The 27,835-nt window shown below is 42.0% G+C and overlaps 1 protein-coding gene across 1 annotated transcript; it reads left to right on the top strand.

Moving 5' to 3' along the window:
* Positions 1-2,846: 2,846 nt before the first annotated feature.
* LOC106606441 (guanine nucleotide-binding protein G(o) subunit alpha) lies at positions 2,847-27,073 on the top strand. Its single transcript, XM_045716187.2, has 7 exons — positions 2,847-3,099; positions 3,254-3,398; positions 4,972-5,063; positions 5,959-6,051; positions 8,489-8,649; positions 15,468-15,596; positions 26,818-27,073. The coding sequence occupies exons 1-7, from the start codon at positions 3,061-3,063 to the stop codon at positions 27,056-27,058; spliced, it is 900 nt and encodes a 299-aa protein (XP_045572143.1). The 5' UTR covers positions 2,847-3,060; the 3' UTR covers positions 27,059-27,073.
* The last annotated feature ends 762 nt before the right edge of the window (positions 27,074-27,835 follow it).

The following is a 27,835-nucleotide window of genomic DNA, read 5'->3' as shown; positions in this document are numbered from 1 at the left end:
TAAACGATAGGAGATTATGAAATATGTACGGTGCTGTTAACTTAGATAAACTAATGACCTTTTACTGTCATACGATCAAAAGTCTTAACCTCTGGAGAAAAAAAAAATCACAATTTCAAAACGTTAATCGGATTAAATACTATATTTTTCATAAATGTATATTTTTCAGTCAGACCACCTCGACATGACCTCTGGTTGGTTTCATATGTTTCAAAAGCATATAAAACGTTGTCTGTCTATAAAGTTGGAATGTATTCAATGTACTGTATAGGCTACAGTGTTATCCTATGTTATTGACAACTCTGATCTTCTAAATGACAAACGCTGTGGAATTTGGTACAGTATATTATCATTGTTAATAATAACAACAACTCCATCTGAAAAACTGTGTTGGTCATCTTGACTTTGTCTCCGTATTTTAAAAACGGTTTTACTAATAGAAGGTGTGTTAGAGTGATATTGTGTGCTGCCTAGTTGTTAGGATCGATTTACAGCAACAAAAAAATATATTTTGTATTTTGTTAATTAGACCATGCATGTCAGCAGTTAAGGTCTCTATTCAATCAGTATCGCGGAAATTCAGTGTTACAGCGTGGTTGAAATTTAAAGGCAATGTTCCCGCGTTAGCAGAGACTGCATTCACGGTAAAAGCTGCATATGTCGGCTCAATCGGAAATTACCTGTGAATTTCGATCAGGCAATCTGTAACGCTTCTGCAATACAGATTGAATAGAGCCCTAAGTTTTCAAGATAGGGAACTTTAGCTAAAAATAAAAGTGTGATGATGGTGCGATTTGCATCATCACACTTTTAGCTTTTTACTAAAATTGCTCTATCTTGAAAACTTAGGGTCTTGCACCATATCTACAGTGGACTAATGAGCAAAATACTTGAAGATGATTTGAGTAAAGTGATCATTATAGGCAAAGGCATTATAAAGGTAATCATCATCATTCATTAAAGAGTATGAGGTCATGTGTTGAACAGATAAGTGGACCTTTGATCAGCTGAAATGACGGTCAAATTGCATCTATCAATCACTTCACACTACTAAGTCGGGAAATGTCAGTTCATTACTTTGACCATTTTTAATTAGCCCGAGCCTAATTAGCGTGCAGTGTATCCTCATTCCTCATACAGAAAAGTGATATATTGAATATACAGTGGAGAATTAACACTTTCTATGAAGTAGGTCAACATTTGTACAATACTTTATGTTATAATATCCTTTATAATGCGTTATGACACTGACTATACACTGAGTGTACAAAATATTACATTCCTAATATCTTGTTGCAACCCCTTTTGCCCTCAGAACAGCCTCAATTCGTTGGGGCATGGACTCTAGAAGGTGTTGAATGCGTTCCACAGGGATGCTGGCCCATGTTGACTCCAATGCTTCCCACAGTTGTGTCATGTTGGCTGGATGTCCTTTGGGTGGTGGACCAGTCTTGATACACTCGGAAAACTTGAGCGTGGAAAACCCTGCAGCATTGCAGTTCTTGACACACTCAAACCGGTGCACCTGGCACCTACTACCATACCCCATTCCAAGTCACTTAAATATTTTGTCTTGCCCATTCACCCTCTGAATAGCACATATACACAATCCATGTCTCAATTGTCTCAAGGTGTACAAATCCTTCCTTTAACCTGTCTCCTCACCTTCATCTGCACTGACTGAAGTGGATTTAACAAGTGACATCAATAAGGGATCATAGCTTTCACCTGGATAGTGTGTGTCATGGAAAGGGCAGGTGTTCCTAATGTTTTGTAAGCATCTATAATAGGGAAGGGAAAGGGAATAACTCATAAGTGGTGATGAAACTCTGTATGATGTTTTATTGATAATTAACTGTAATGAGTTATAAGGCTATAATGCATAATGTATTATTATAGCCATACTTGTTTGGAAACACAGACAATATAGTTTTTAGACCCATTAGGCCTTGTTATACTGTAGCGATCCTGCTATATGAGCCACTTTACAATTCCCACCAATTCAGTTAACCCTATTGACGCAATGCATAGGGTTTCACGCCAGTCTGACACCAATGTTTGCTACACTGGTGTCAGAAGTGGGATGGCGGCTGTGAGATCATCAGAGCTCACGGGCCTGGACATGTGAGGGGTTAGAGTAGCGATCCTCGCTATATGAGTCAGGTTACAATTTACAGCGTTTCTATTGTTTCATCGTTTTTAAACACCTCGATCACACCTACATCGTTGTTGCGCAAAATGGTACGCAGCATCATCTGGATGTGTGCAACAAAAGGTCAACATTCACCTGCTACCATTTCTGTCAAACCGTCTACGCATACAATTTGATGCATATGTTCGACAAATCCAATGTATGCACCACACAGAACATACTGTAACGCAATGCTGCAAGGTAAACACAGTGTTCCATTGTAAATTAATGTACTTCTGGTGTCCCAAAACACTAAAATGATATCCGTGTGATCGAGGCGTTACAGTGGCAATCAGCAGTTAAAACAATAACAAAACTCATCCCGCCCCTGGTTCAGTAAAAAGCTGAGGGATGGGGCTGGAGAAATGGAACCATTCAAATTCATAGACAGCTATGGATGCAAGGACTGACCATCCATGATGTAAACATTCTAGTTTTAACCATGTTGAGGCTATATAGTGTTTTTTTTTTTACAAGAGCACGTAATGTATCATGAAGCTTATTATACAGCACTATGCATGTGTTTATTTAAATACAGCGATCAACTTAGTTATAGAACACTGTAATAGGTATTTGTAGCCTTTAATTAAGTTTCGCTTCAGTCTCGCGCCCGTGATTGGTATCTTCATGAAATGAGCACGGATCTCCACTAATAATGCACAGGTGTTATGTGTTAGGTCACCTCCCATGTGTAACGCTAAACTGCAAGTTTAGCTGCACGATTTAACCATTGAGTAGTATAGCCTATAGAAGTTAATTGGACATATTCCCTGTTCTTTAGGCTTACCTCATTTCTCTTTATCTCGTGTTGAATATTCAGCCCCAGTTTGTAGCAAACGTTTAACTCTATGCGGTAGGCTACCTCAAAGATGTTCCGCTTTTTCAATATTCTGCCAGCTCCTCTGCAGGTATATCAAAATGTTGTCTTTGTTTGTGTTTAATGTGTACACCTCATTTGTTTTCAATACATTTTAAATCAAGCAAACATCTCCGGCCAGTCGCTATGCGACATTCTAATAGAACATACTGTATCTTCGACTAAAATTGACATTTCAAACCTAGATGTGCGTGAGATCAATTTGCATTCACCCCGTACCCGACGTTACTGAGGATGAGAAAAGGGCGAAAATTCAAAGCTCTAATATAGAACGAGATTTGTTTGAACAAGCCAAGCTTGAGGTGAACGTGATCAAACTATTGCTACTTGGTAAGTTTGTTGCAACAGCCTGGTCTCAGAATGTTGTATTCTGTATGGAAATCCGAGACACTTAAGTACGAAATGTTATCTTTGGTATGGTTACTTGAGACCGAAGGTCACTTAATGGCAAATTGAAAGGAGTTTGGCTGGGTGGGTATAATGCAAATTTCTAGAAACCCAAATGGATAATTATCATTTAGGCTACTTTTGATCTACTTTGCAACTACCTAGCATGTTAGCTAGTTAACCCACTGTCCCCTGGGTGCCAAAGACGTTGACGTCAATAATGGCAGCCCCCCACACCTCTCTGTTTCAGAGGGGTTGGGTTAAATGCGGAAGACACATTTCAGTTGAATACATTGTTGGACAACTAAATATCCCCCCTTTCCCCCCAACTTGCGACATCTGTGGCATTGTTGTGTCAAAACTGGATGGATTATCTTGGCAAAGGAGACATGCTCATTAACAGGGATGTACTAAATTAGATAGAAATAAGCTTTTTGTGCGTGGGACATTTCTGGGATCTTTTACTTCAGCTAATGAAACATGGCACCAACACTTTACGTGTTGCGTATTTTTGTAGTTTGCCTAATTTCAGTTTAACAAAATAAGCTGCTCTAGTGTAGAGAATCATTCAACCATCTAAACCCTTGTGAAATATATTTTCCTTAATCAAAAAGTTATTTTAGCCGTTTGAAGACTCAAAAGAACAGATCTACCGCTTCTTAGACTTGCGTTCAAGTAGAGTAATAGATCTATAACTAATATTTCTACAGTGTGAATTTGGCCAGGTCACCCAAAAAGTTACAGCAATTACATTTACTTTTGATAATTAAGCCTATTTAAAACCAAATACTAACTTTTTTACTCTGTACTATTTTACTTGGTGACTCACTTTTACTTAAGTCATTTTTTCTATTAAGGTATCTTTACTTTTACTCAAGTATGAAGGTTGGGTATTTTTCCACCACTGACCCTGACCTTAACCATTTTAGCTACCCCTTTGCCTAACCTTAACCCTTTAACCTAACTCCTAAACGTAACCTTATAATGCAAACGGTTGCTAGATCATTTAGAATCTCAGCATGTACAACTTTAGCATTTTAGCTAATTGTCAACTTTTTAACTATTTGATACTTTGCAACTACTAGCATGTTAGCTATCCCTTCCCCTAATCCTTCCCTTAACCCTTTAAACTAATTCCTAAATTTAACTCTAACGTTAGCGAGCTAGCTAACCTTAGCCACCTATCTGGAATTCGTAACATATGAAATGTTTTGCAGAGTCGTAACATATTGCATGCTTTTAATGAATTCGTAATAGAAATTGTAATTCTTAACATATCATACAAAATGGGTGATGGACATCCACAAATGAATACATACCATACGAAACGTAACATATCGTACTAAATGTGGTGTCTCGGATTTATGTACAAAAAAATACGAAATGCTCTGAGACCAGGTTGGTTGCAAATCACAGATATGGCCAACCATGTCACTGCAGAATATATTTAATGCATTTATGTTTGTGATTTAAGTTAGCATTAGATTGCACAGATGTGATGACTACTTTGTTCCAGGTGCTGCAGAGAGTGGTAAGAGTACCATGGTCAAGCAGATGAAGATCATCCACAGTCATGGCTTCTCCAAGCCAGAGCTTATTAGCTTCAAGGTACTGCACGCTTTACACTCCTTGGCAGAGATTCTCGAATGTGTTGTGGTATGTTTTTTTCTTTTAAAGGGAATTCTTGGCTTTGTTACACTACATTCTCACTATTCTAAAGAACCCAGACAGGTCCATAGCCTGTTATGAGGGCATACTGCCCTCGATTAATACTGTACGCTTCCATTCTGTAAGAAAATGCTTTTACTGATGCTTAATCGAATAGTGTTTGGGCTGGACAGGGCACTGATGTAGCTGATAGTGAGAAAGTTCAGTAGTCTGATGGAATCACTCATGGAGGGCTCAGTTTAAATACTTTGGATGGTGAGCGAGCGAGAGAGGGAGGGAGGGAGAGAGAGGGGTGACTATTGAGCACAGGGAGTTGTTGCGTCTGGATGTATGGTATCGGGGCTGGGGTTTGGGAAAGGTGATTCTACCTCCTACCAATCAGACCATGGAGGTAGAACAGCTTTGGTGCGGTTAATGGTAGCTATATAATGCTAGGTATACTGTTCAAACTATGTTTTTTTTTACAGTGTATTGTCCTTGGCTAGGGGTCTGTAAAGTTGGGTGTTACGTTATTGAACATTTTACATTCACATAGAACAGGAATGAATATCTGTCTGGTAGAATAGGGAATCATTCTAATTTTTGTTCTATCTGCAGTGTTGTGAAGAATAGCCCAGTCCCAGTGCTCAATAGCCACCCCTCTCTCTTCCTCCCTCTCTCGCTCACCATCCAAAGTATTTAAACTGAGTCCTCCATGAGTGATTCCATCAGACTACTGAACTTTCTCGATTAGCGAACATATTTATTGATTTACTTTTCTGTCTTGATGTATTCACACTTCAGATTTTAGCTTCCATGTATACCGAAATAAAACTCAAACTCCCTCCCTTCACAGGCTGCAGTGCTGGATAACCTCCTGACCTCTATGAAATTTGTGCTGCGCGGCATGGTACTGCTGAGGATTAATCTGGCCAACAAGAAGAACAAGGTGAGGGAGAAGAGCTAGTAGCTAGTCTTGGAGCATCATCTCATGTGAGCTACTTACTGACCACCTTGTTAGGGCCTTTTTGATTTGACAATTTAAAATACATAGTTACTCCAGGCAACAGATACATAAACCACAACTAGCAGAGGGTACTAGCCAGAAGACCATTTGTGGTCTTCTATCATACAGATACAGCACACATTATTGAAATATGGTCTCTCTTCACACCCTCTAGTAATGATGCAACACATTCTGTACCCCCATTTAACACATGTTGACCTAACAGGATCATACAGTGTAACTAGTCAGCCCAGTTTTAGATGTACATCTCTGCCCATGGTCATAGTTTCCTCTTTTTGAAACTGTAGCGCTCAGATGTCACGTTAGATGTCAGCATTGCTCTGGTATTCTCCTAGCTACGTCCCTTACACGATCACAAGCCATATCTCGAAGTTTAAAGGCCTCTTTGCCTCATACATCTTTCTTGACCTCACTAATAACGACAAGTGGACACAGGGACTGGCATTTATCTTCTACATCTGTCATTATGATTTAGTTGGGTTGTTCATTAGGACCAAATGGAAGAAAAGACTGAAACCGAGAGGGACTACCTGGACTAGTCCAATAAGAAACACTCATTTTGCATAGCAAAACTCAAATAAAAAAGCATGTATGTCTTTCATTCCCTAATGAACACGACCCGAGACAGCACATTTTCATCATATTCCCAAACTGGGGCAATGCCGTCGGGGGTACGCCAAATAAAAATGTGATTCACATTTAAATATTATTTATTTTTTGTACTTTTTTTTTCTCTCCTGATTAGCCTCGTTTCACTGCCAAAAATAAAATTAAACCATCTAGTGTTCAGCAAAATAACAACACAATGTCAAATACAGGTAGCCTAGTCAAATAATTAACATCCAATCACATTAACCGTTACTCTCTCGAGGGAATTCCACTAACGATCTGTATGTAGCCAAATGTAGCTGCTGCTCATGTTGGCATCTGTACTGAAGGCGCAAAAGCCATGACAGGGAGACATAGTGGAGTGGTAACGCTTGTGCAAGCAGTTGCTCCCAACGCCACTTGGGTACACTGCAGCATCCACCGAGAGGCTCTTGCTGCCAAGGGAATGCCTGACAGCTTGAAAGATGTTTTGGACACTACAGTGAAAATGGTTAATTTTGTTAAAGCAAGGCCCCTGAACTCTCATGTATTTTCTGCACTATGCAAAGATATGGGCAGCGACCATGTAACGCTTTTACAACATACAGATGAGCTCTGGTTATCAAGGGGCAAAGTATTGACACGTTTGTTTTTTAAATTGAGAGACGAGCTTAAACTTTTCTTTACTGACCATCATTTTCATTTGTCTAATCGCTTACATGATGAGTTTTTCACACGACTGGCCTATCTGGGTGATGTTATTTCTCGCCTGAATGATCTGAATCTAGGATTAAAGGGACTCTCCGCAACTATATTCAATGTGCGGGACAAAATTGAGGCTATGATTAAGAAGTTGGAGCTCTTCTCTGGCTGCATTAACAAGGACAACACACAGGTCTTTCCATTAATGTATGATTTTTTTGTGTGCAAATGAACTCAAGCTTACGGACGATGTCAAATGTGATATAGCGAAGCACCTGAGTGAGTTGGGTGAATAATTACGCAGGTACTTTCACGAAACGGATGATACAAACAACTGGATTCGTTATCCCTTTCATGCCCTGCCTCCAGTCCACTTACCGATAAACTGAACAAGAGAGCCTCATCGAAATTACAACAAGCGGTTCTGTGAGAATTGATTTTAATCACACGCCACTGCCACATTTTTGGATTGGGCTGCGCTCAGAGTATCCTGCCTTGGCAAATCACGCTGTTAAGTCACTGATGCCCTTTGCAACCATGTACCTATGTGAGAGTGGATTCTCAGCCTTCACTAGTATGAAAACGAAATACAGGCACAGACTGTGTGGAAAATGATTTATGACAGACTCTACAATACAACCCAACATTGCAGAGTTATGTGCATCCTTTCAAGCACACCCTTCTCATTAACCTGTGGTGAGTTATTCACAATTTTTGATGAACAAATAAGGTTTTATATGTAAGATGGTTAAATAAAGAGCAAAATTGTTGATTATTATTTGTGCCCTGGTCCTATAAGAGCTGTTTGTCACTTCCCACGAGCCGGGTTGTGACAACTCCCACTCATTGTTATGTTTTAATGTATCATTTTGTGTGTGTGTGTGTGTGGGGCAGGCTTACAATGATGGCAAAAAAACATTAAGTTTGAGGGTGCGCTGTCCCTGGTACTAGAGGGTGTACGCAGCTGGAGGTTGAATGTTTGAACGGGTACGGGACTATAAAAAGTTTGGGATCCACTGCCCTGGAGTATCGGTGATCATGAAGCCCTCTGCCTGTTGTCCCCATACAGGCCCATGCCCGCTCTGTGCTGTCCTGTGGCCAGTGTTTCGGGGAGGACGGGGAGCTGCTGCCGTTTGTGGCCCTGTCTTTCTGTGCTCTCTGGGCCGACCAGGGTGTGAGAGCTGCAGCTGCCAGGGGCTACGAGTTCCAACTCAACGACTCCGCGCTCTAGTGAGTACCTTACATGTAGTGTTGTCACTGTACTCAGTATCACAGTTCTCTGAAGTATTATCATGGCAAGGAAACCACATATGGAGCTCACAATTTCATGGTGAAACAGTGGAAGTTGATAGAAATGCTGCGTTTTGGTTTTAACACTATCAATATATATATTTTGTTAATCAATCTCTATTGGAGAGCGAGGTAGCAGCAGTGTGGTCTTTTCCACTGTCGTCACTCACATCCTATAATTGACGGTATAGCAGAAAACATATGGCATAAATCAGGTTCTTAAAGGCTCATAGAGTTTAATAGTCTGTCTTGTGGCTGCTTTTCTTCTTTGCCTTGGAAAATCAAGAATCGTGCTACTGGTGTCGTGACGCATGTTGTATCTGCGCTGTCCCACCTCGTTCAGACTGACTAGACCGTGTGGATCCTCCCAGGTCGTACAAGGGAAGCCTTTGCTTACTTCCTCGTCGATATGCACATAATGGGATTGTAGCAAAAAAATACATCCGTCACAGGAAATGATTCTCCTGACATTTTGCAGAATTGACATTTTTAATTGGTCCTTCATTATAATGTAATGCCTGTGGAATATCTTTGTAAACGTGGTGGTTGGCTCAAAAAGGACATGGGGGGGAAAAAAGACATGAGAATTAAGTTTGAAATGCTTGTGTCTAGTGAGCAAGTGAGGGGACGATAACCGGGGATTGTGTACATACTACTATTTACAGAGACGTGTTGTGATTGGGATAATCGGTTAAAAGACTCCTGACTGTCTGTGCTATGAACTAAGCAGCGGCCACGTGTTCTGCTTCACAGCAATTCAGCTTTACTTTACCCACCACCTGGGGGGCAGTTGTTGCTAAGGTGGCATCAGAGGGCTATGTATGGGTTTGTTGGTAAGGTGGCATCAGGGGGCTATGTATGGGTTTGTTGGTAAGGTGGCATCAGGGGGCTATGTATGGGTTTGTTGGTAAGGTGGCATCAGGGGGCTATGTATGGGTTTGTTGGTAAGGTGGCATCAGGGGGCTATGTATGGGTTTGTTGGTAAGGTGGCATCAGGGGGCTATGTATGGGTTTACCCGCCAGAGTGGTTGGCGGTAGATCCACATGTGTTGCGTGTGGCTCAGTTGGTAGAGCATGGTGTTTGCAACGCCAGGGTTGTGGGTTCGAGTCCCACGGGGGACCAGTACGGGGGAAATAAATGTATGAAATGTATGCATTCACTACTGTAAGTCGCTCTGGATAAGAGTGTCTGCTAAATTACTAAAATGTAAATGTCAAAAATGTTACCCAGCTCCAATTTAATCTGCACCAGTTTATTCTCAATTTGTCTTCTTTTTGAATATACTCCTGTATATTAGACTGCTTATGTAGATGGCTACTTAAACACCATGATGTCATTCTCTGTAGTTGGAGGCATGTGTGTGTTTTACATGTTCCTAAAAACAGGCCCCTGCCCTGAACTGAGGTCATGCTCAATAGTTATTATTATTTTATTGTTCTGGTGTCATAGACACACGTCCTCTGTTGTGGGGGTTGATCAGCTGTGTTTCTAAGCATGTGATATGATGGGACATAGCACCACGTCCTCTGTTGTGGGGGTTGATCAGCTGTGTTTCTAAGCATGTGATATGATGGGACATAGCACCACGTCCTTGGTGAGCGACGCAATTAGGCGCTTCATGTGAAGTGTGGCGTGTTTTTACGACATTTTGTTTCAACTGTCATCAAATCCCATTTAGTGCCTCTTTATGCCTTGTTTTCAGGGACATTACGCTTGCTGAATGGGGTGTTGTTCAAGTGAAGTGTGGATTATGGTTTGGGTTAACGACGGGAGCATTCTGCTCTGATCTCTTTAGTTATGTTTCACACTGATGTCGTGAGTTTTTTATTTGATAAAAAAAATGTGCCCTTATTTTACCAGGTAAATTGACTGAACATTCTCATTTACAGCAATGATCTGGGGAATAGTTACATGGGAGAGAAGGGGGGGGGGGGGGGGGGGGTGAATGAATGAGCCAATTGGAAGCTCGGTATGATTAGGTGGCCATGATAGAATGAGGGCCAGATTGTAAATTTAGCCAGGACACCGGGGTTAACCCCCCACTCTTAACAATAAGTCCCATGGGAATATTTAGTGAAGACAGTCAGGACACCCGTTTTAATGTCCCATCCAAAAGAAGGAACCCTACTCAGTGCAATGTCTCAATCACTGCCCTGGGGCATTGATCTTTTTTAGACCAGAGTGCCTCCTACTGACCCTCCAACACCACTTCCAGCAGCATCTGATCTCCTAGCCCAATAATGGCTTAAAGGAACCTAACCTTACTCCTTAGTCCAAGGACCTTACATGTTCTGTTTAAAGGATGAATTGGCTCTGGAAGCCAAAACAGCCAAATATTCCATCTAAACGTGAATTGATTCTCAATTGCGGCACGGTTCTAGAAACATAAATGCCTATACTTTCACATCAAAATAATAACACTTACTGTAGGGTGGACAGTTGCAGCGGACAGTTTATTTTTATTTTTTTAGTGACAACATGTTTGTGGTGTCCGTCTTCTGTTTACAAACAGGTGTTTGGAGACGCACATAGCTAAATAGCACAGGTAGTTCACCCTGTCTGTTTTCTGTAAACAAGCGCTGTAACATGAAAATATGGCCGTGTGGGAACCCTAACCATATAAAGATGTGACTCAATTGAACCTTTTGATTTTGGAAAATGACTTATTGCTAATATGAAAGTTCCTTTTGCTTCCAAAGCCGTACTGCAAGCGAAGTGTTCATGTTCAGACCGAGTGTCGCAGATCTTAACAAAACTCCCCCTACAGAAGATGCCATCATCTAGTGACTCATGTGTAATGTAATAGAACTGAGTCATGATAAAGGGCTCCTGGTCTCCCATCCAGGGACCAACCCTGCTTAGCTTCAGAGGCAAGCCAGCAGAGGTGCACACACACACTTTTGAGTTGCACCCCCTTTTGCCCTCAGAACAGCCTCAATTTGTCGGGGCGTGGACTCTACAAGGTATCAAAAACGTTCCGCAGGAATGCTGGCCCATGTTGACTCCAATACTTCCCACAGTTGTCAAGTTGGCTGGATGTCCATCTGTGGTGGACTATTCTTGATAAACACAGGGAACTGTTGTGCGTTTAAAAACCCAGTAGTGTTGCAGTTCTTGACGCACTCAAACCGTTGCGCCTGGCACCTACTACCATACCCCGTTCAAAGGCACCTTAATCTTTTGTCTTGCCCATTCACCCTCTGAATGGCACACATGCACAATCCATTTCACAATTGTCTCCAGGCTTAAAAATCCTTCTTTAACCTGATTTTAACAATTGACATCAATAAGGGATCATAGCTTTCAGCTGGATTCACCTGGTCAGTATGTCATGGAAAGAGCTGGTGTTTCTAATGTTTCGTACTCCGTGTATATGTGAAAGTGAAAGAGCGGGTGCTCTTATCAGTGAAACAACAGGTGCCGGGTTCTTTCATGTGAGGGTCCAAGTGTTAAGTATCTTCCCAGACTGAGGAAAGACCAGTCCACCATGACAGCTTCATTATCGGGACTCCTAGTGTCTCCTCCTCTGGCTGGGAGCGGGAGTTGTGATGTGACATTAAGGATCACCTCCTTTCTTCCCAGCTCTCTACCTCTCTCCTCCCATTCTCTCCCACTGTCCTTAGACCACACGTCAATAGTCTGTCTGCATCTGAAATGGTACCCTATTCCCTTTATAGTGCACCACTTTAGATCAGAACCCTTTAGTCACTAGGGTTTAGGGTTCCATTTCAGACACCCATGATATGACTAAGGATTACCTCTGTCCCAGCTCTCTCCCCTGTCTGTCCTCTGTCTGTTAGACCTCCTGTTCTAATTGATCTCTTCCACATGAATTGGCAGATCAGATGGTCGTGACACACTGACTTCCTCTGGATTGTGAAGGGAGGAAATTATGATTGACTGAACTCCTGTTGCTCTTTTTACATGGACTCAAAGGATCAACGTTTTTTTCGTGGTCTTCTCTCCACTGCCGATCACTGATCTCGCAGGTCATTTCAGGTGAAAGCAATATAATGGAAACCTTTCACTCATCGGTAGTCATGAAGGGAAGGTGATGAGGAGAGGAAGCCATTCTAGAGTATTGTGACAGGAAAGGTAGTGAGGAGAGGAAACCATTTTAAGTATTGAGACTGTCCAAGAGGCTATACAGTAAACTGACAGCTTACATGTAGAAGAGACAACTGTTTTTTCATACAGACTGGTTTCTTTTGTTACAGAAATGAGCAGGTCTGAATCAACTGTCCTGACCTGTAGTTCTTTACTGTTCCACTGGGTTTTAGAGGAGGCTGAGGAACTGGAACTGTTGGCTTCTGTAAACACTGCTAACCCAAGCTGAAAAGAACTCTGTTTGTACAGTCTATCCCCATCACTTTGAAGCTCTGCTTCCAAACTCCCGATCCTTCAAGACAGCAGCCCAGCAGGGGGTGTGGGTGTCATGACCGTACCCAGGCTTGGTGTCCTGTTTGAGGGTGCCAGGTTGGATCAACCCCCCACTGCAGCTGAGCCTGCCTAGAGCTCCCGCCCCTGTAGTCTGGGCCTCCGTGGCCCACTGACATGCCACTATGGCCTGCCGGACAGTGGACAGTTTGACGTGGGCTTCATGGCCGCCAGACCTGGGTTGAAATGGTATTTATTTTCTTTTGAATACTTTAGCTGCACTCAATTGAACTTGTCTTGGGCAATGGAACCAATGGAATAGCCTCTGCACACCCGGCACACTCCAGGCCAGGTTCAATCAAACGCTCAATGTATTTGAATGGAAACTAATACTATTTGAACCCATGGCGTGTTGGCCACAACTCAAAATCACCAGTGCCATGTAGGGAGTGCTGCATTCGGGGAGGGCGGGAGGGAGGGAGGGGGTGGGTGGGTGTGCATTCTTGGTGGATGACACAATGAGACTGGACCGGAATGTCACGAATGCCTGGCTCGTGGCGGTGTAGTGCAGCGTGGGTAGGAAGGTGGTTGGCGGAAGCCTCTCAGTCGCACCCTGTAGGTATCAGTTTACAGCGCTTCATGACGTTCTCTACTGCGCCAGCTTGTGTGTGTTGCTTTGTGAAAAGTGCTAATTGCTGTGTGATCAAAAGGTCAGCTCCAATATGTCATGTTATTCCTCCCCCCTTAGATCAACACCACTCATTTGGCCTTTCCCTTCTAATGGTTGTCTGTACCTTTTTATTGTGGCATGAGAAGTGACTTGTTGTTTTGACGTGTTCTAATGATGAGTTCTCTCTTATGGAAAGGACTTTGCTTTTAGAGCTCTGCTGAAACAGTCTGGCTATGGTAACAGAGCTATGCCATTATACCTTCAAAGTATTCCAGTAAAAAGCTTGTGTTGATATGATGGCTCATGAACCTGATTTGCATACAATGAGTAAAAGCCTTGAAGGTGTGTTGACACTTGACACGGAACATGCTTTATAATTGCAAATTCTAGAGACTGGCCATTTCCCTAAGGCTTGGTGTGTTTTAACACCATTCACAGTTTTTGACGTTTTTGACTATCCCTTATCACTATGGACATCTTCTGACTCAAGTCCCCGTGGATCCTACGGATGAAGTGACTTTTCTATGAACACGTTCAACACAAAGCATCTCTCACAGAATACTTTTTGTGTGGACGTTTGTTTCATCACATAAATTAGAATGCTGGTCCTCTGGTGGTGGATCCCACCTAGCCAGCCACTTGGTGGACTGTCCTCTGGTGGTGGATCCCACCTAGCCAGCCACTTGGTGGACTGTCCTCTGGTGGTGGATCCCACCTAGCCAGCCACTTGGTGGACTGTCCTCTGGTGGTGGATCCCACCTAGCCAGCCACTTGGTGGACTGTCCTCTGGTGGTGGATCCCACACTCCCAAATGACTGCTTCATTTAGTTATTTCTCTCCCGTCTCTCACTGTCTCTCTGTCGCTCAGTACAAGTTACTCATTAAACTGCCTCGGAGACCATATACTCATACAACTCATCATATATACATACACTACCGTTCAAAGGTTTGGGGTCACTTAGAAATGTCCTTGTTTTTGAAAGAAAAGTACATTTTATGTCCATTAAAATAACATCAAATTGATCAGAAATACAGCGTAGACATTGTTAATGTTGTACATGACTGTTGTAGCTGGAAACGGTCTATTTTTTTATGGAATATCTACATGGGCGTACAGAGGCCCATTATCAGCAACCATTACTACTGTGTTCCAATGGCACGTTGTTAGCTAATCCGAGTTTCTAATTTTAAAAGGCTAATTGATCATTAGAAAACCCTTTTGCAATTATGTTAGCACAGGTGAAAACTCTTCTGATTTTAAAGAAGCAATTAATCTGGCCTTCTTTAGACTAGTTGAGTATCTGGAGTATCAGCATTTGTTGGTTCGATTACAGGCTCAAAATGGCCAAAAACAAAGACTTACTTCTGGAACTCGTCTATTCTTGTTCTGAGAAATTAAGGCTATTCCATGCGAAAAACTGAAGATCTCATACAACGCTGTGTACTACTCCCTTCACAGAACAGCAAAAGAGGAGTTGGAGGCCCCGGTGCACAACTCAGCAAGAGGACAAGTACATTAGTATCTAGTTTTAGAAGGAACTATGCCTAGAAGGCCAGCATCCTGGAGTCACCTCTTCACTGTTAATGTTGAGACTAGTGTTTTGTGGGTACTCTACATTGCCTTATTTATGTTCTTCAGTTAAACTATTTACAGTCTTAAAGCTGTTTTTGTTTCTTTTGACTGTCGTTTCCTCCATCTGCCTTTCCCAGTTTCTTTGAGAACATAAATCGGATCATCTCTCCCAGATACATTCCCCCTGAGGCGGACGTACTGCGGGTGAGAGTGCGAACCTCCGGAATCATCGAGACTCGGTTTCCAGTCAATCACATGGTTTTCAGGTAAGCAATGGTTTTCACTGGCTCTATTTCATGTGAAAATTGCCTTGTCCAAACCGGTCCATAATTCGTCTACCCATGAATCTTGTCCAATACATTCATCATGCTTTCTAAATGTTATTTTGCATATGTTCTTTATAACAAATGTACACCTCCATTGTCTTACTTCTGAGTATAACTAACGACTCTGTTAGAATGACGCCATGTCATAAGACAATGACACCCTTTGATACCTTGAGAAGATATTCTGTGTGATCATACATTCTCAGTTCAGTATCATAGTGTTATTTCTGTAGGCAGGTGGGTGGTGTTGTGAATGGGTTTGTGGTATGGCTGTTTAGAGCGGGTCGGTGTCATACTGACAACACTACATGATTACAGGCGACGGGGTCATATTTAAAAAAAATTCTGCTTGCCAACTTCCTCTGGTGATCGTCATCTTATGGTTCCTTGAGTGACCATTTTCAAATGAGCATTATTATGAATGTCCATAGTGCTTCATCTCAAACCAATACAATATTCTGTATTGACTCATTCTAGTAAACTGTTGTAGCATCAAGACAATGTCCCCTCTTCGCCTCACGCCTGTCTATAAGAAGCCTCTGTGTATGTCTGGTGTTTCAGCTGTGTGTGATTGTAAAAGAGATGGCTTCAGACAAGTTGTCACAGTTTGTCTCTGGCTTCTTGGTCTCCTGATGCACAGAGAACTGTGCAGGAAGATTGTCGGTGAATCACTATCACGTCATTAGAGATTGTCATTTATTAAAGTTTGAACCGATGGCAACCACTTTCCCAAGATGCAGTACTGTTTTCCAGAGGCTTGAATTCATAAATGCAAGTGTACCCAGACGTGCTTCAGCCCAGCGTGAATACAAAAATGACTGTTAGGCACGTCATATTGTGACTATTCCTAGAAAAATAAAAGGATCACTAGGATGTCTACCATGATTTTAAAATGTACTACAGGGACAAACAGAAATTATGACATTTGACTTGTCAGACACCTTCCTCAGAGCCATGAATTAATCTTTGTTCCTTTTTGGCTTGCCTTGCTGTGACATGGAGGGGTGGGTGAAACTTAGTGAATCATACCGCAGCCATATCACTTTGTTCCCACAATGTGATGCCATGGACAAAGGGCACAAATTGCATAAATCGATAAAGGCAGCTAAGAAAATGATTAAGGAATTTCTGTACTCATTTGGTAATATTCTAGTTTATATGATGCTAATAGTTTTAGTTTTGTGTTTCTATGGAATCATGAAATTGAGCAAAGTTTGTAGGACACTTGAAATCAATTATATTTAATATGTATTTTTTTGTTGTTGCTTATATTATAATTTCCAAACCCCCCTCGGTTTAATTTCTTCAATAATGAAATGTATGCGTTTTAAATCAAATCCCATTACATCTGCATGACTTTTCTTGAAATCTCCATGCAATATCAATGCCTCTAATTTCAGTCAAATGTTTTGCTGTCTTATTCAATTGACCTTATTGAATAATGAATGTGGCCAAATGTGAATAATAGCCAGGGGATGCCAAACTACGTGGGCAGTGAAGGTGGAGTTTGCCATTGTATTGAGTACTGTAGAGTCGGGTGGTGAATGTTATTCCCCGCTTGCAAAATGAGTGTGCCCATTGTTTTTCAATTTTAAAAATGTGGGAATGGATTTGTGCAGCTCAAGTTCCATCTATGAACTTGAGTGGTTCCATTTCACCAGCTCTATCCTTCAGCTTTATTGCAAACCAAGAGCCAGGGCTTCTGTTTGACTGAAACCAATGTAGTGTTTCAGTGTAGTAAACAGTTGAGTATGCCTTCTGATCAGAATCATTTGTTGGACTGCACTTTTTCCAAAGTGTCTTGGTACAAAGAAGGAGCATGCTGATCTTCAGGGTGGGAAGGGGTTGGGTTATAAACTGGCCTACCCTGCTGATTGCCCTACTCTCTGGGCTCTAATGTCCCATGGTGGCCCCATCTGGCCCTTCTCACGACTTAGCGAGGGGTGCCTGAGGAGTGCTAGCAGACACCCCCTCACAGCTGCAAGGGAGGCGGCATACTGAGGAATGAATCAGACCTATGAGATATTGTCTCTCGCTCATGTCCTCGCTCTCTCTGTGCTTCTGAGAGAGAAGGAATAGCAAGAGGTTTCTTCCTAATGGCCACTAAATCCCCTCTACACACCCTTCTCTCCTTGCTGATTCTCCTTGTACTGTGCTCCAGCCTTCGGAACACATCACGTCATCATGCTTCAGCTCCACTCCTGTGCTTTCGACGTAGAACAATGATCAATGACACTACCAGGTATTAGACGTGGATACAGTTGGACATTAAATGTAAACTTTATTTTTTTCTCATGACGACAAGCAAAAATTGTATGAATATGTATCAGGGACCCAGTCATGTAGCAGTCTTGTAATGGTTCCAAAAATACTCTACCTCAATCACCGTTATCTCAGGGATTGCTGCTGTAGCCTGGTAGTCCAGTAATTAGCTAACTCTTCTGTGTTGTGTGTTCGTTCATTGTATGACATGACACCTATGGAAGAGTTATATGCCGTATGGGACCAGGCTATCCTTGCTATGCCGGGTTTTAAAACAAAATGTGACCCCAAAGACACGGCTTAAATGTCTCTGACAAGGGTAGTGTAATCACACTCCTGGTGACCGTCAGATGCAGGTTGGTCACTATCACAATGACCTGTGTCACCAAGACCCTGAGCTTCACAGGGATTCAACATGGAATACTACTTTTCCAGTTTGAGAGTTTAAATGTTTTACCCAGAATGCTCTACTCCTACTGTTTGTGCTTTAGACAATCCTCAGAGTTGTTGGTTACAGCACGTACAATAAGGGACCAGACTGCTACTATCTTGTTGTTAATCCCTAGAGACTGGAGTACAGTAGGCCTATTCCTGTGCTCCTTTGTTTGCTGGTGGTGCTGGGTGTAATATACTCTGCACAAAAATAGATCACAGAAATGTTCCATATGCACAAAAATCTTACTTCTCAAATTGTGCGCACATATTTGTTTACATCCCTGTTAGTGAGCGTTTCTCCTTTGCCAAAATAATCCATCCACCTGACAGGTGTGGCATATCAAGAAGCTGATTCAACAGAATGATCATTACACAGGTCCACCTTGTGCTGGGGACAAAAGGCCACTATAAAATGTACGGTTTTGTCACAACACAATGCCACAGATGTCTCAAGGTTTGAGGAAGCGTACAATTGGCATGCTCACTGCAGGAATGTCCACCCAGATCTGTTGCCAGAGAATTCAATGTTCATTTCTCTAACATAAGCTGCCTCCAACATAATTTTTGAGAATTTGGCAGTACGTCCAGCCAGCCTCACAACCGCAGACCAAATGTATGGCGTCATGTGGGCGAGCGGTTTGCTGATGTCATCGTTGTGAATCGTGCCCTATTGTGGGTTCATGGTATGGGCAGACATAAGCTACGGATAACAAACACAATTGCATTTTATCGATGGCAATTTGAATGTACAGAGATACTGTGACGAGATCCTGAGGACCATTGTCTTGCCATAACTCCACGTGTTTCAGCATGATAATGCACGGCCCCATGTCAGAAGCATCCGTACACAATTCTTGGAAGCTGAGAAATGTCCCAGTTCTTCCATGGCATTCATACACACCAGACATGTCATCCATTGAGCATGTTTGGGATGCTTTGGATTGACGTGTACGACAGCGTCTTTCATTTCCCGCCAATATCCAGAAACTAAACACCGCAATTGAAGAGTGGGACAACATTCCACAGGCCACAATCAACAGCCTGATCCACTCTATGCAAAGGAGATGTCGCCTGTATGGTCACACCAGATACTGACTGGTTTTCTGATTCACACCCCTAATTTAAAAAAAAAAAAGATATGTGACCAACAGATTCATATCTAACTAACTCAGTAAAGTCTTTGAATTTGTTGTACTTTATATTTTGTTCAGTATAGATGGGAAGTGTGAGCTGATGTGGAGACATGTTTGAAGTCCCAAGGTGGAACTGGAGAATTGGAGTGGAGAATCACATTGATTCTGGAACTCTCATTTCCCTTGTACCTGACACCTTGTGTGGACAGAAGGACAAATCAATGAAATGTGGAAGTTGGAAACATTTGTGATGGGTGGTTGTGGGGTTATTTTTCCAGTCAATTATGTTGAACATTCTGGACTATTTTCATGCATTTGAATGGATATGTAAGTTATTTTACTTCATTGATGTTAATCACATTTCAAGATGACACAGGATATAAGTAGTGAAATTTAAGTTCTGTTAACGACATTAAATAAATATTATTCTTTTTTTTACCACATGTTACATCTGGACACTGCTGCCAATAACTCTCCCCAAGTGACTGTACCAATCTAGCAAATCTTTCAGCTTTGCATCAGTTATATGAAGTCTGTCCATCGTTCATACACCATTTAAGGTGTTTTGCTTCAGTGCTTTCAACCTTTTCAACCTCGAACTTACAATATCCCCCATTGAGGGTGATGTACATATTTTACAAGTCTTTGAAAATTCAATGATTTGACACCAGAAGCTGTAGCCTGTTAATTTGTTCACCTCATGTCTCTAAGTTGTGAATAAAGTTGTCTGTCTGCCTACCTACAAGGATGTATGATGTGGGCGGCCAGCGGACCAAGAGGAGGAAGTGGCTCAGCTACTTTGACTGTGTCCGGGCCTTGCTGTTTGTGGCGCTCAGTGACCACGACATGGCCCTGATGGAGGACCGCTCTATGGTAATAGATAGTATATACCATTTAGCAGAAGGTATGGGAGTTAGAGCTGTTCAGTCTCAGCTTTGATTAAAAAGTAGAGTGGGATGTTGTGTACACTACAGTACCTTCTCTACGTCAGAACAATGTAACAAACCAGTAGAATAGCCTAAAGCTGTGTATGGTACCATCTTTATTTGAAGTCGTATCTGACAGATTGAGTGAAACTTGGTTTAGATCTTCTATGTCCAGTATCATTTGATTTTCTTAAACTCCCCCCCCACCCCTTTTATCTCTGTCTGGCTCGTGCTTGCTCGCTCTGTTCAAATCCCTCTCTCCCTGCTCGTTCTGTTCATATCCCTCTCTCCCTGCTCGTTCTCTCTTTCTCCCTCTTAGAACCGGCTATAAGAGAGCTTTGAACTCTTTACCTCCATCTGCACCAACATAGTTTTCAGAAGTAAATCATTGGTAAGTTTTCACATGGTGATTGTCTGACAACACCTACTTAACACATTTCTGCCATAACACAGTCCTCCGAACTGATTGCCTTTCCCAAACATTGTCACTCTTAAGTAAAACCATTACACACTCAATCAAGGTTACAAATTACTTTGTCCACCTTAGTGATGGTTTCTCCTCTGGCCACTTCCAGTTACCCACATTCAGCTGCAGGTAGAAGTTGCCCTTAATGATAGATCTAGCATTAGATTAGCATACCACCCAATTCTTACCTTATTTCAATTATGGGGAGAAAATAATATGTCCCTGGAACAGTGGTTTTAGAGGAAACATCTTCCTGTACGCCCAATGTCACGTGCTTGATGTTGAGGCTGTCTATGCGGTGTGGCAGAGTCCAGTGCCAAGTTCAGGCATATCACATATGGAGCTGACATGATTCCTTATTCTACACGTCCGAGAGGCCTTTCTGTACCACATGACACAGCTCCTTCTGAACTTTCCACAACGTTCAAACATGTCGCCATCGCATCATGGTGTTTAATTGACTGAGCTGTATAAATAAAGGTTAAATAAAAGCACAACGCTGTGACCTGCTGAGGGCAGCTCAGTGGATGTAATTAAAGCCCATGGAGTCCCCAGAGTGCCTCCTGCTAACCACCTCTACCCAGCCAGCCGCAGGCGGCACAACTGCCTCTAATTGCCTCAGACACAGGCAATTACCACACAAGGGGCATAATTGAGGTGATCTCAGTTCAGCGCTGAGGCCGGGAGGACTGTTTATAAAAAGCGTGTAACGAGCTTGTTTTAATTTGTCTCGTTTAGACTGTAAAAGGTTGTAAAAGACGTTTAGACTGTGGATGTGAGTCATAATCAGTTTTCAGTCGCGGGTGTTTTCTGTCGTTAATTACACTCAACAAAAATATAAACGCAACATGTAAAGTGTTGGTCCCAAGTTTCATGAACTGAAATAAAAAATCCCAGAAATGTTCCATGTGCACAAAAAGCTTTTCTCTCAAATGTTGTGTACAAATTTGTTTACAGTGAGTATTTCTCGTTTGCCAAGATAATCCATCCACAGGTGTGGCATATTAAACAGCATGATCATTATACAGGTGCACCTTGTGCTGGGGACAATAGACCACTCTAAAATGTGCAGTTTTGTCACACAACGCAATGCCACAATGTCTCAAGTTTTGATCGAGTGTGCAATTGGCATGCTGACTGCAGGAATGTCCACCAGAGCTGTTGCCAAAGAATTGAATGTTAATTTTTCTACCATAAGCCGACTCCAATGTTATAGAGAATTTGTCACTATGTCCAACCAGCCTCACAACCGCAGACCACGTGTATGGCATTGTGTGGGCGAGGGTTTTTCTGATGTCAATGTTGTGAACAGTGCCCTGTGGTGGCGATGGGGTTATGGTATGAGCAGGCATAAGCTATAGACAACAAAGTGTGGCGGATGAATCAGAATTAGTTGGATAACATAGATAATTAAGACATCTTATCTGCATAATATGCTTATGTGATATACTTGTTATTAGAATGTATTCCTTTGGACTCTGGTGTTGGCAGTTGCACTTCTTCCCTCAGCTGGGGCTCAGTCACTTGGGGCCCATAGAGGGGAGAGGTCAAACTTGTCTTTTACATGTCTCTGGTGCTATGCAGAATATCAGAAAGGGAAGAGGACAGGATGGAACATTGTCTTCATATGTGAATGTGTCTTTACCTATTCTTAAACCATGTGAAGGGATGGTGTGATTAATGGGGAACCAATTACTTGTCTCCACAATGTCTGTGCGCAAGTCACTCCCTCCTTTGGCATTGGGGGGAGGTGTATGGAACCATTGTATGTCCTCTCTGATGTTGCACTTATTCTGGGATAGTATATGACCTAGAGACTCACTCCCCTCAGTGAGCTTGTCCAGGAGTGGGGTCAAGAAGGGGTTTTACTTGAGATGGGAGTATCTAGAGTTGACAATTGAATAATGGCATTGGATGAGTTGGTGATTTTGTGCTATACCGTACCAGGGTGAGACGGTTCCAGTTTGGAGTAGGAGGGCCAGACACTGGTCTATACAATAAACTGTTGACACAGCAGTAACTGTCTGCTATGTTTTATAGATGCCTTTCATACATAGAATGATCACAAGGTTAAGATTTGTATCTATTGTTCGTCATGTAGGTTGAGAGGGGTGTATCTTGGCTATAAAAGATCTTTGTACTTTTGGGTTGTCACTTTCAATGGTTCATTAGAAATGGTGCATCATTGAAAGTCAGTGCTATTGCAAAGCTCTTATTAAAGATGTAGTTTAAGTATAACTCTGACTGTGTGACATTTGTCTCTCCTCATTTGGTAATACAGAAATTAACCACCACAAAAGACAATTGCATTTTATCAATGGCAATTTGAATGCACAGATACCATGACGAGGTCCTGAGGCCCATTGTTGTGCCATTCATCTGCCGCCATCACCTCATGTTTCAGCATGATGATGCGCGGCCCCATGTTGCAAGGATCTGTACACAATTCCTAGAAGCTGAAAATGTCCCAGTTCTTCCATGGACTGCATACTCAGACATGTCACCTGTTAAGCATGTTTGGGATGCTGTGGATTGATGTGTACAACAGCGTGTACCAGTTCCCGCCAATATCCAGCAACTTTACACAGCCATTGAAGAGGAGTGGGACAACATTCCACAAGCTGTAATCAACAGCCTGATCCACTCTATGTAAATGAGATTTGTCGCGCTGCATGAGGCAAATGGTGCTCACACCAGATACTGAATGGTTTTCTGATCCACGCCCACATTTTTTTTATGGTATCTGTGACCAAATCCATAGATTTGGGCCTAATGAATGCATTTCAATTGACTGATTTTCTTATGAACTGTAACTCAGTAAAGTCTTATTTTTGGTGTGTGTGTGCTCAATCACAGTGGTAGGGTATGGCCAACCTCCCAACTCATTTCTCTTGTCTTTCACATTTTTAGGTTACATTACTGGTATCTCTTTCTCTCTTACAAGCTAATGATGTACAGTGCATTTGGAAAGGATTCAGACCCCTCGACTTTTTCCACATTTTGTTATGTTACAGCCTTCTCAAATGGATTAAAATGTCCCCCCCCCCCCCACATCAATCAACACACACTACCCCATAATGAGAAAGCAAAAACTGTTTTTACAAATTTTTGCAAATGCATTAAAAATAAACTGAAATCATATTTACATAAGTATTCAGACCCTTTACTCAGGACTTTGTTTAAGCACCTTTGGCAGTGATCACAGCCTCGATTCTTCTTGTGTATGACTCTACAAGCTTTGCACACCTGCATTTGGGGAGTTTCTCCCATTTATTCTCTGCAGATCCTCTCAAGCTCTGTCAGGTTGGATGGGGAGTGTCACTGCACAGCTATTTCAGGTCTCTCCAGAGATGTTCGATCGGGTTCAAGTCCAGGCTCTGGCTAGGCCACTCAAGAACATTCAGAGACTTGTCCTGAAGCCACTCCTGCGTTGTCTTGGCTGTGTGCTGAGGCTCGTTGTCCTGTTGAAAGGTGAACCTTGGCCTCAGTCTGAGATCCTGAGCACTCTGGAGCAGGTTTTCATCAAGGATCTCTGTACTTTGCTCTGTTCATCTTTCCCTCGATCCTGACTAGTCTCCCAGTCCCTGCAACTGAAAAACATTCTCACAGCATGATTCTGCCACAACCATGCTTCACTGTAGGGCTGGTGCTAGGTTTCCTCCAGACATGATGCTTGGCATTCAGGCCAAAGAGTTCAGTCTAGGTCTGATAGTCCTTTAGGTGCCTTTTGGCAAACTCCTAGCGGGCTGTCATGTGCCTTTTCACTGAGGAGCGGCTTTCATCTGGCCACTCTACCATAAAGGCCTGATTGCAGAGTGGTGCAGAGATGGTTGTTCTTCTGGAAGGTTCTCCCATCTCCACAAAGGAACTCTGGAGCTCTGTCAAAATGACCATCGGGTTCTCGGTCACCTCCCTGACCAAGGCCCTTCTCGCCTGATTGCTCAGTTTGGCTGGGCGGCCAGCTCTAGGAACAGTCTTGGTGGTTCCTAACTTCTTCCATTTAAGAATCAAATACAGATGTAACCTACCAAAATGTGGAAAGTCAAGGGGTCTGAATACTTTCCAAAGGCACTGTATACATGTCAGGTTTTATATATATATATTTTAGAGATCAAAAGTTGCCCCCGGATGAGGTTTAAGCATTGTTTTAAGCAGTTCAGTTTTTTTGTATTAAAGTGTGAGGGGGAAAAAAAACAGGGAAAACCAGGAAAAAATTGCGGAATTTGGAAAGACACAATCAGAATTAGGCAAATTTGAAATAGTTTTAAAAGTCTTTACTAACATTTTCTGTGCATGACAGCACTTTAGAGCCTGTGTCATCCTGCAGCACAGCATTTTGCAGAATGTTGAGGTCAATATTGGCTATGCTCCCAAGAGGGAAAACAGTTGGGCCATCCTAGAAGTGTTTTAGTGAAATATAATAATTTTGCCATTTGGGAGATGTTTTTATCCAAAGCGACTCAGTCATGCGTGCATACATTTTTACATATGGCTGGTCCCGGGAATCAAACCCACTATCCTGACATTGCAATGCTCTACCAAGATGCATGACAAGGTTATAAATGCTTTGTGAAGCCTCAATTTAATGATTTATTAAGCTGTGCTTATGCCACCCTTTTATAAAGCACAGGTTTGTAGTATTTAACAGTGGGTTATGGCATATTTGACATTGGTGGTTGTCACACAGTTATGCCACATTTATGAACCCTTTATAGAGCATGACATATGTTATACATTTATGTAGTGTTTAGAAAGGCTTTATAAGCTGTATGTCATTTTAAATCTGGGACTGGTTTCTCCATATGAAGAATCCCTTCTTTGCAGGCATCCTTGTGTTACTGTGTTTTCTATGGGAATCCCCCTGGAACATACATCCAGTATCCACATTCCGGTTTACGCTACCACATTCTCTAGACTGGTACTACTGCAGGTTTCCCTGCAGCATGAGGGGAAACCTACTCGTAGCATTCCCAATGGGAGTATCAAGATACAAGACAATGGCTGCGTCTCAAAGTGCACCCTATTCTCTACATGGTGCACTACTTCTGACCAGAGGTCTATACGGTACCATTTCAGACGCAGCCACTCAGAAGCCAGAATGTCTTGCCAGGGGGTTATCATGGCAGACCGATAACACCTCACTTATACACAGCCTCTGTGGTCCTCAGGGCTCAGTAACAGTCTAACATATTTCACTCTCATCCTGCAGAGCTGGAGGTGTGGTAATTAACATGGAGGTGATTCAGTCTTCAGTGGAGCTGCAGGGGTTGTTCTCTCTCCGTTTTGTCCACTCTATAAGAACCAAGTTGTTTTGCGTGAACTTGTCACGGAACATAATTTCACTTGTTCACTGAGTTTCAGTTCATCATGCCTAAATGAGACATTTATCTCCAGACACTGGATTTTTCCAAACCTTTCACGTCTGTCCATGATTTTGAAACATGCACACATCTAGCTAATACTGTTTTTATTTTTTTATTTTTTTTTAAGAATATCTAGGAGCAAGACTCAGCAGACACTCACCATTTTTCATTTTTAGGACCGCAAACCCCATTGACGCATGATTGCTACTAAACATGTTTCCTTACAGCACTCTTGTACCAGAGTCAGTCTTTGTAATCATGTGATGGAGTTGATGATGATGATATGGAATAAGCTGCAAGCGGGCGGACTGAGTAAATGTATTTGCCAGGGAATTTGTAACTCCGGATTTTTTTATTTTTTTTGGGGCCCCCTTCATTAGCCAAATAATGATCACAGCACAAAAAACTACATTTACTACAACATGGGCTGAAGATGGACCAGCCCATCAGGCAGTTTCCCAAACTGCCCTATGGCTAGTAAATTGTGGGAGATTGAACTTGAAATTCAACTTGTATACTTCACTCAATTGGGTATATGTCACTCAACTGACGTGACTTCTACGTCCCCTAATACAGGAGCCGACTGGGACGTGGATGCTGCCGCACGTCACATCACTGCCATGTTTGTGGCCTGCAACAGGACCCCCAACAAGCTTGTCTACCACCACTACACCACTGCCACGGACACCCACAACGTACGGGTGGTCTTCCACGTCGTCATGGACACCGTCGTCAAGGAGAACTTGGAGAACTTCTCATTGCTATAAGCCCTGACCAGGGTACATTTGACTGCATCAGTGCCTTAGACACTTTCTAGATTTTATTGATGGATATTTGTTTTTATATAATTTAACATAGTAAATATTACATAACTACAGAAAACTGTCATTGTGTTTTGTACATTTATTTTTACTGTTATGATCTGTAAAACCAACTTAAATTAGTTGCTCAGGACATTCAAAGCTATATCCTTAGTTAATTTGTATTGTCATCATGGATTTAAAGACATTTACATACAAACAGGTGTCTGGGTGATAATTGTACAAATGTGTGAAGCAGGATTCATTTTGACCTATAGGGCGAAATAATTGGGTAAAATAATTTGAGTGCAATATAAGATGTATTTATTCATTAAACAAGGAAATGAATACATATGTACATTGCTATGCATTACATAATATGATTTAACAGACAATTTGGCTATTACCCGTTAGGGGAAGTAGTAGTCAGACTGCGCATGGCAGTATGCTAAAACATTTGTGCCATATTTGTGAAAATAAGAAACATTCGGTTCCATCGAACGTTATCAGTCCATCCACGTTCGCGGTGCTGATCATGCTTCCACACAGTCCAATGAATCGAGCGACACGAACACGTCTGCTTTACATTGAAATAACTTTGAACCATCCTGAACAAGTTCGCAGCTCTGCAGATTCGGTGTGATATCTTTGATACAAATAGGCTGAAAAAAAACCAAGACATTTTAATCAACATAATGCAACATTAAGCGAATTATGAGAAAGTTCGTTGATGTTCAAGACTTGTGGCTGTTTGAGATTCATTTCCCCAAAATGTGGATTTTGAAAATAACAAT

The sequence above is a fragment of the Salmo salar genome, chromosome 03, assembly GCF_965601325.2.
Source record: "Salmo salar chromosome 03, fSalSal1, whole genome shotgun sequence".
Taxonomy (NCBI): Eukaryota; Metazoa; Chordata; class Actinopteri; order Salmoniformes; family Salmonidae; genus Salmo; species Salmo salar.
The sequence above is the reverse complement of the archived record's forward strand: the minus strand, read 5'-3'. Positions and strand labels throughout refer to the sequence as shown.

Excerpts from the sequence above, each read along its gene's own strand:
- LOC106606441 (XM_045716187.2), top strand. The coding sequence starts at position 3,061 with ATGTTCCGCTTTTTCAATATTCTGCCAGCTCCTCTGCAG. Across the intron at positions 3,100-3,253 it reads TTCTGCCAGCTCCTCTGCAG|ATGTGCGTGAGATCAATTTG; the intron begins GTATATCAAAAT and ends TTTCAAACCTAG. Across the intron at positions 5,064-5,958 it reads CAGAGCTTATTAGCTTCAAG|GCTGCAGTGCTGGATAACCT; the intron begins GTACTGCACGCT and ends CTCCCTTCACAG.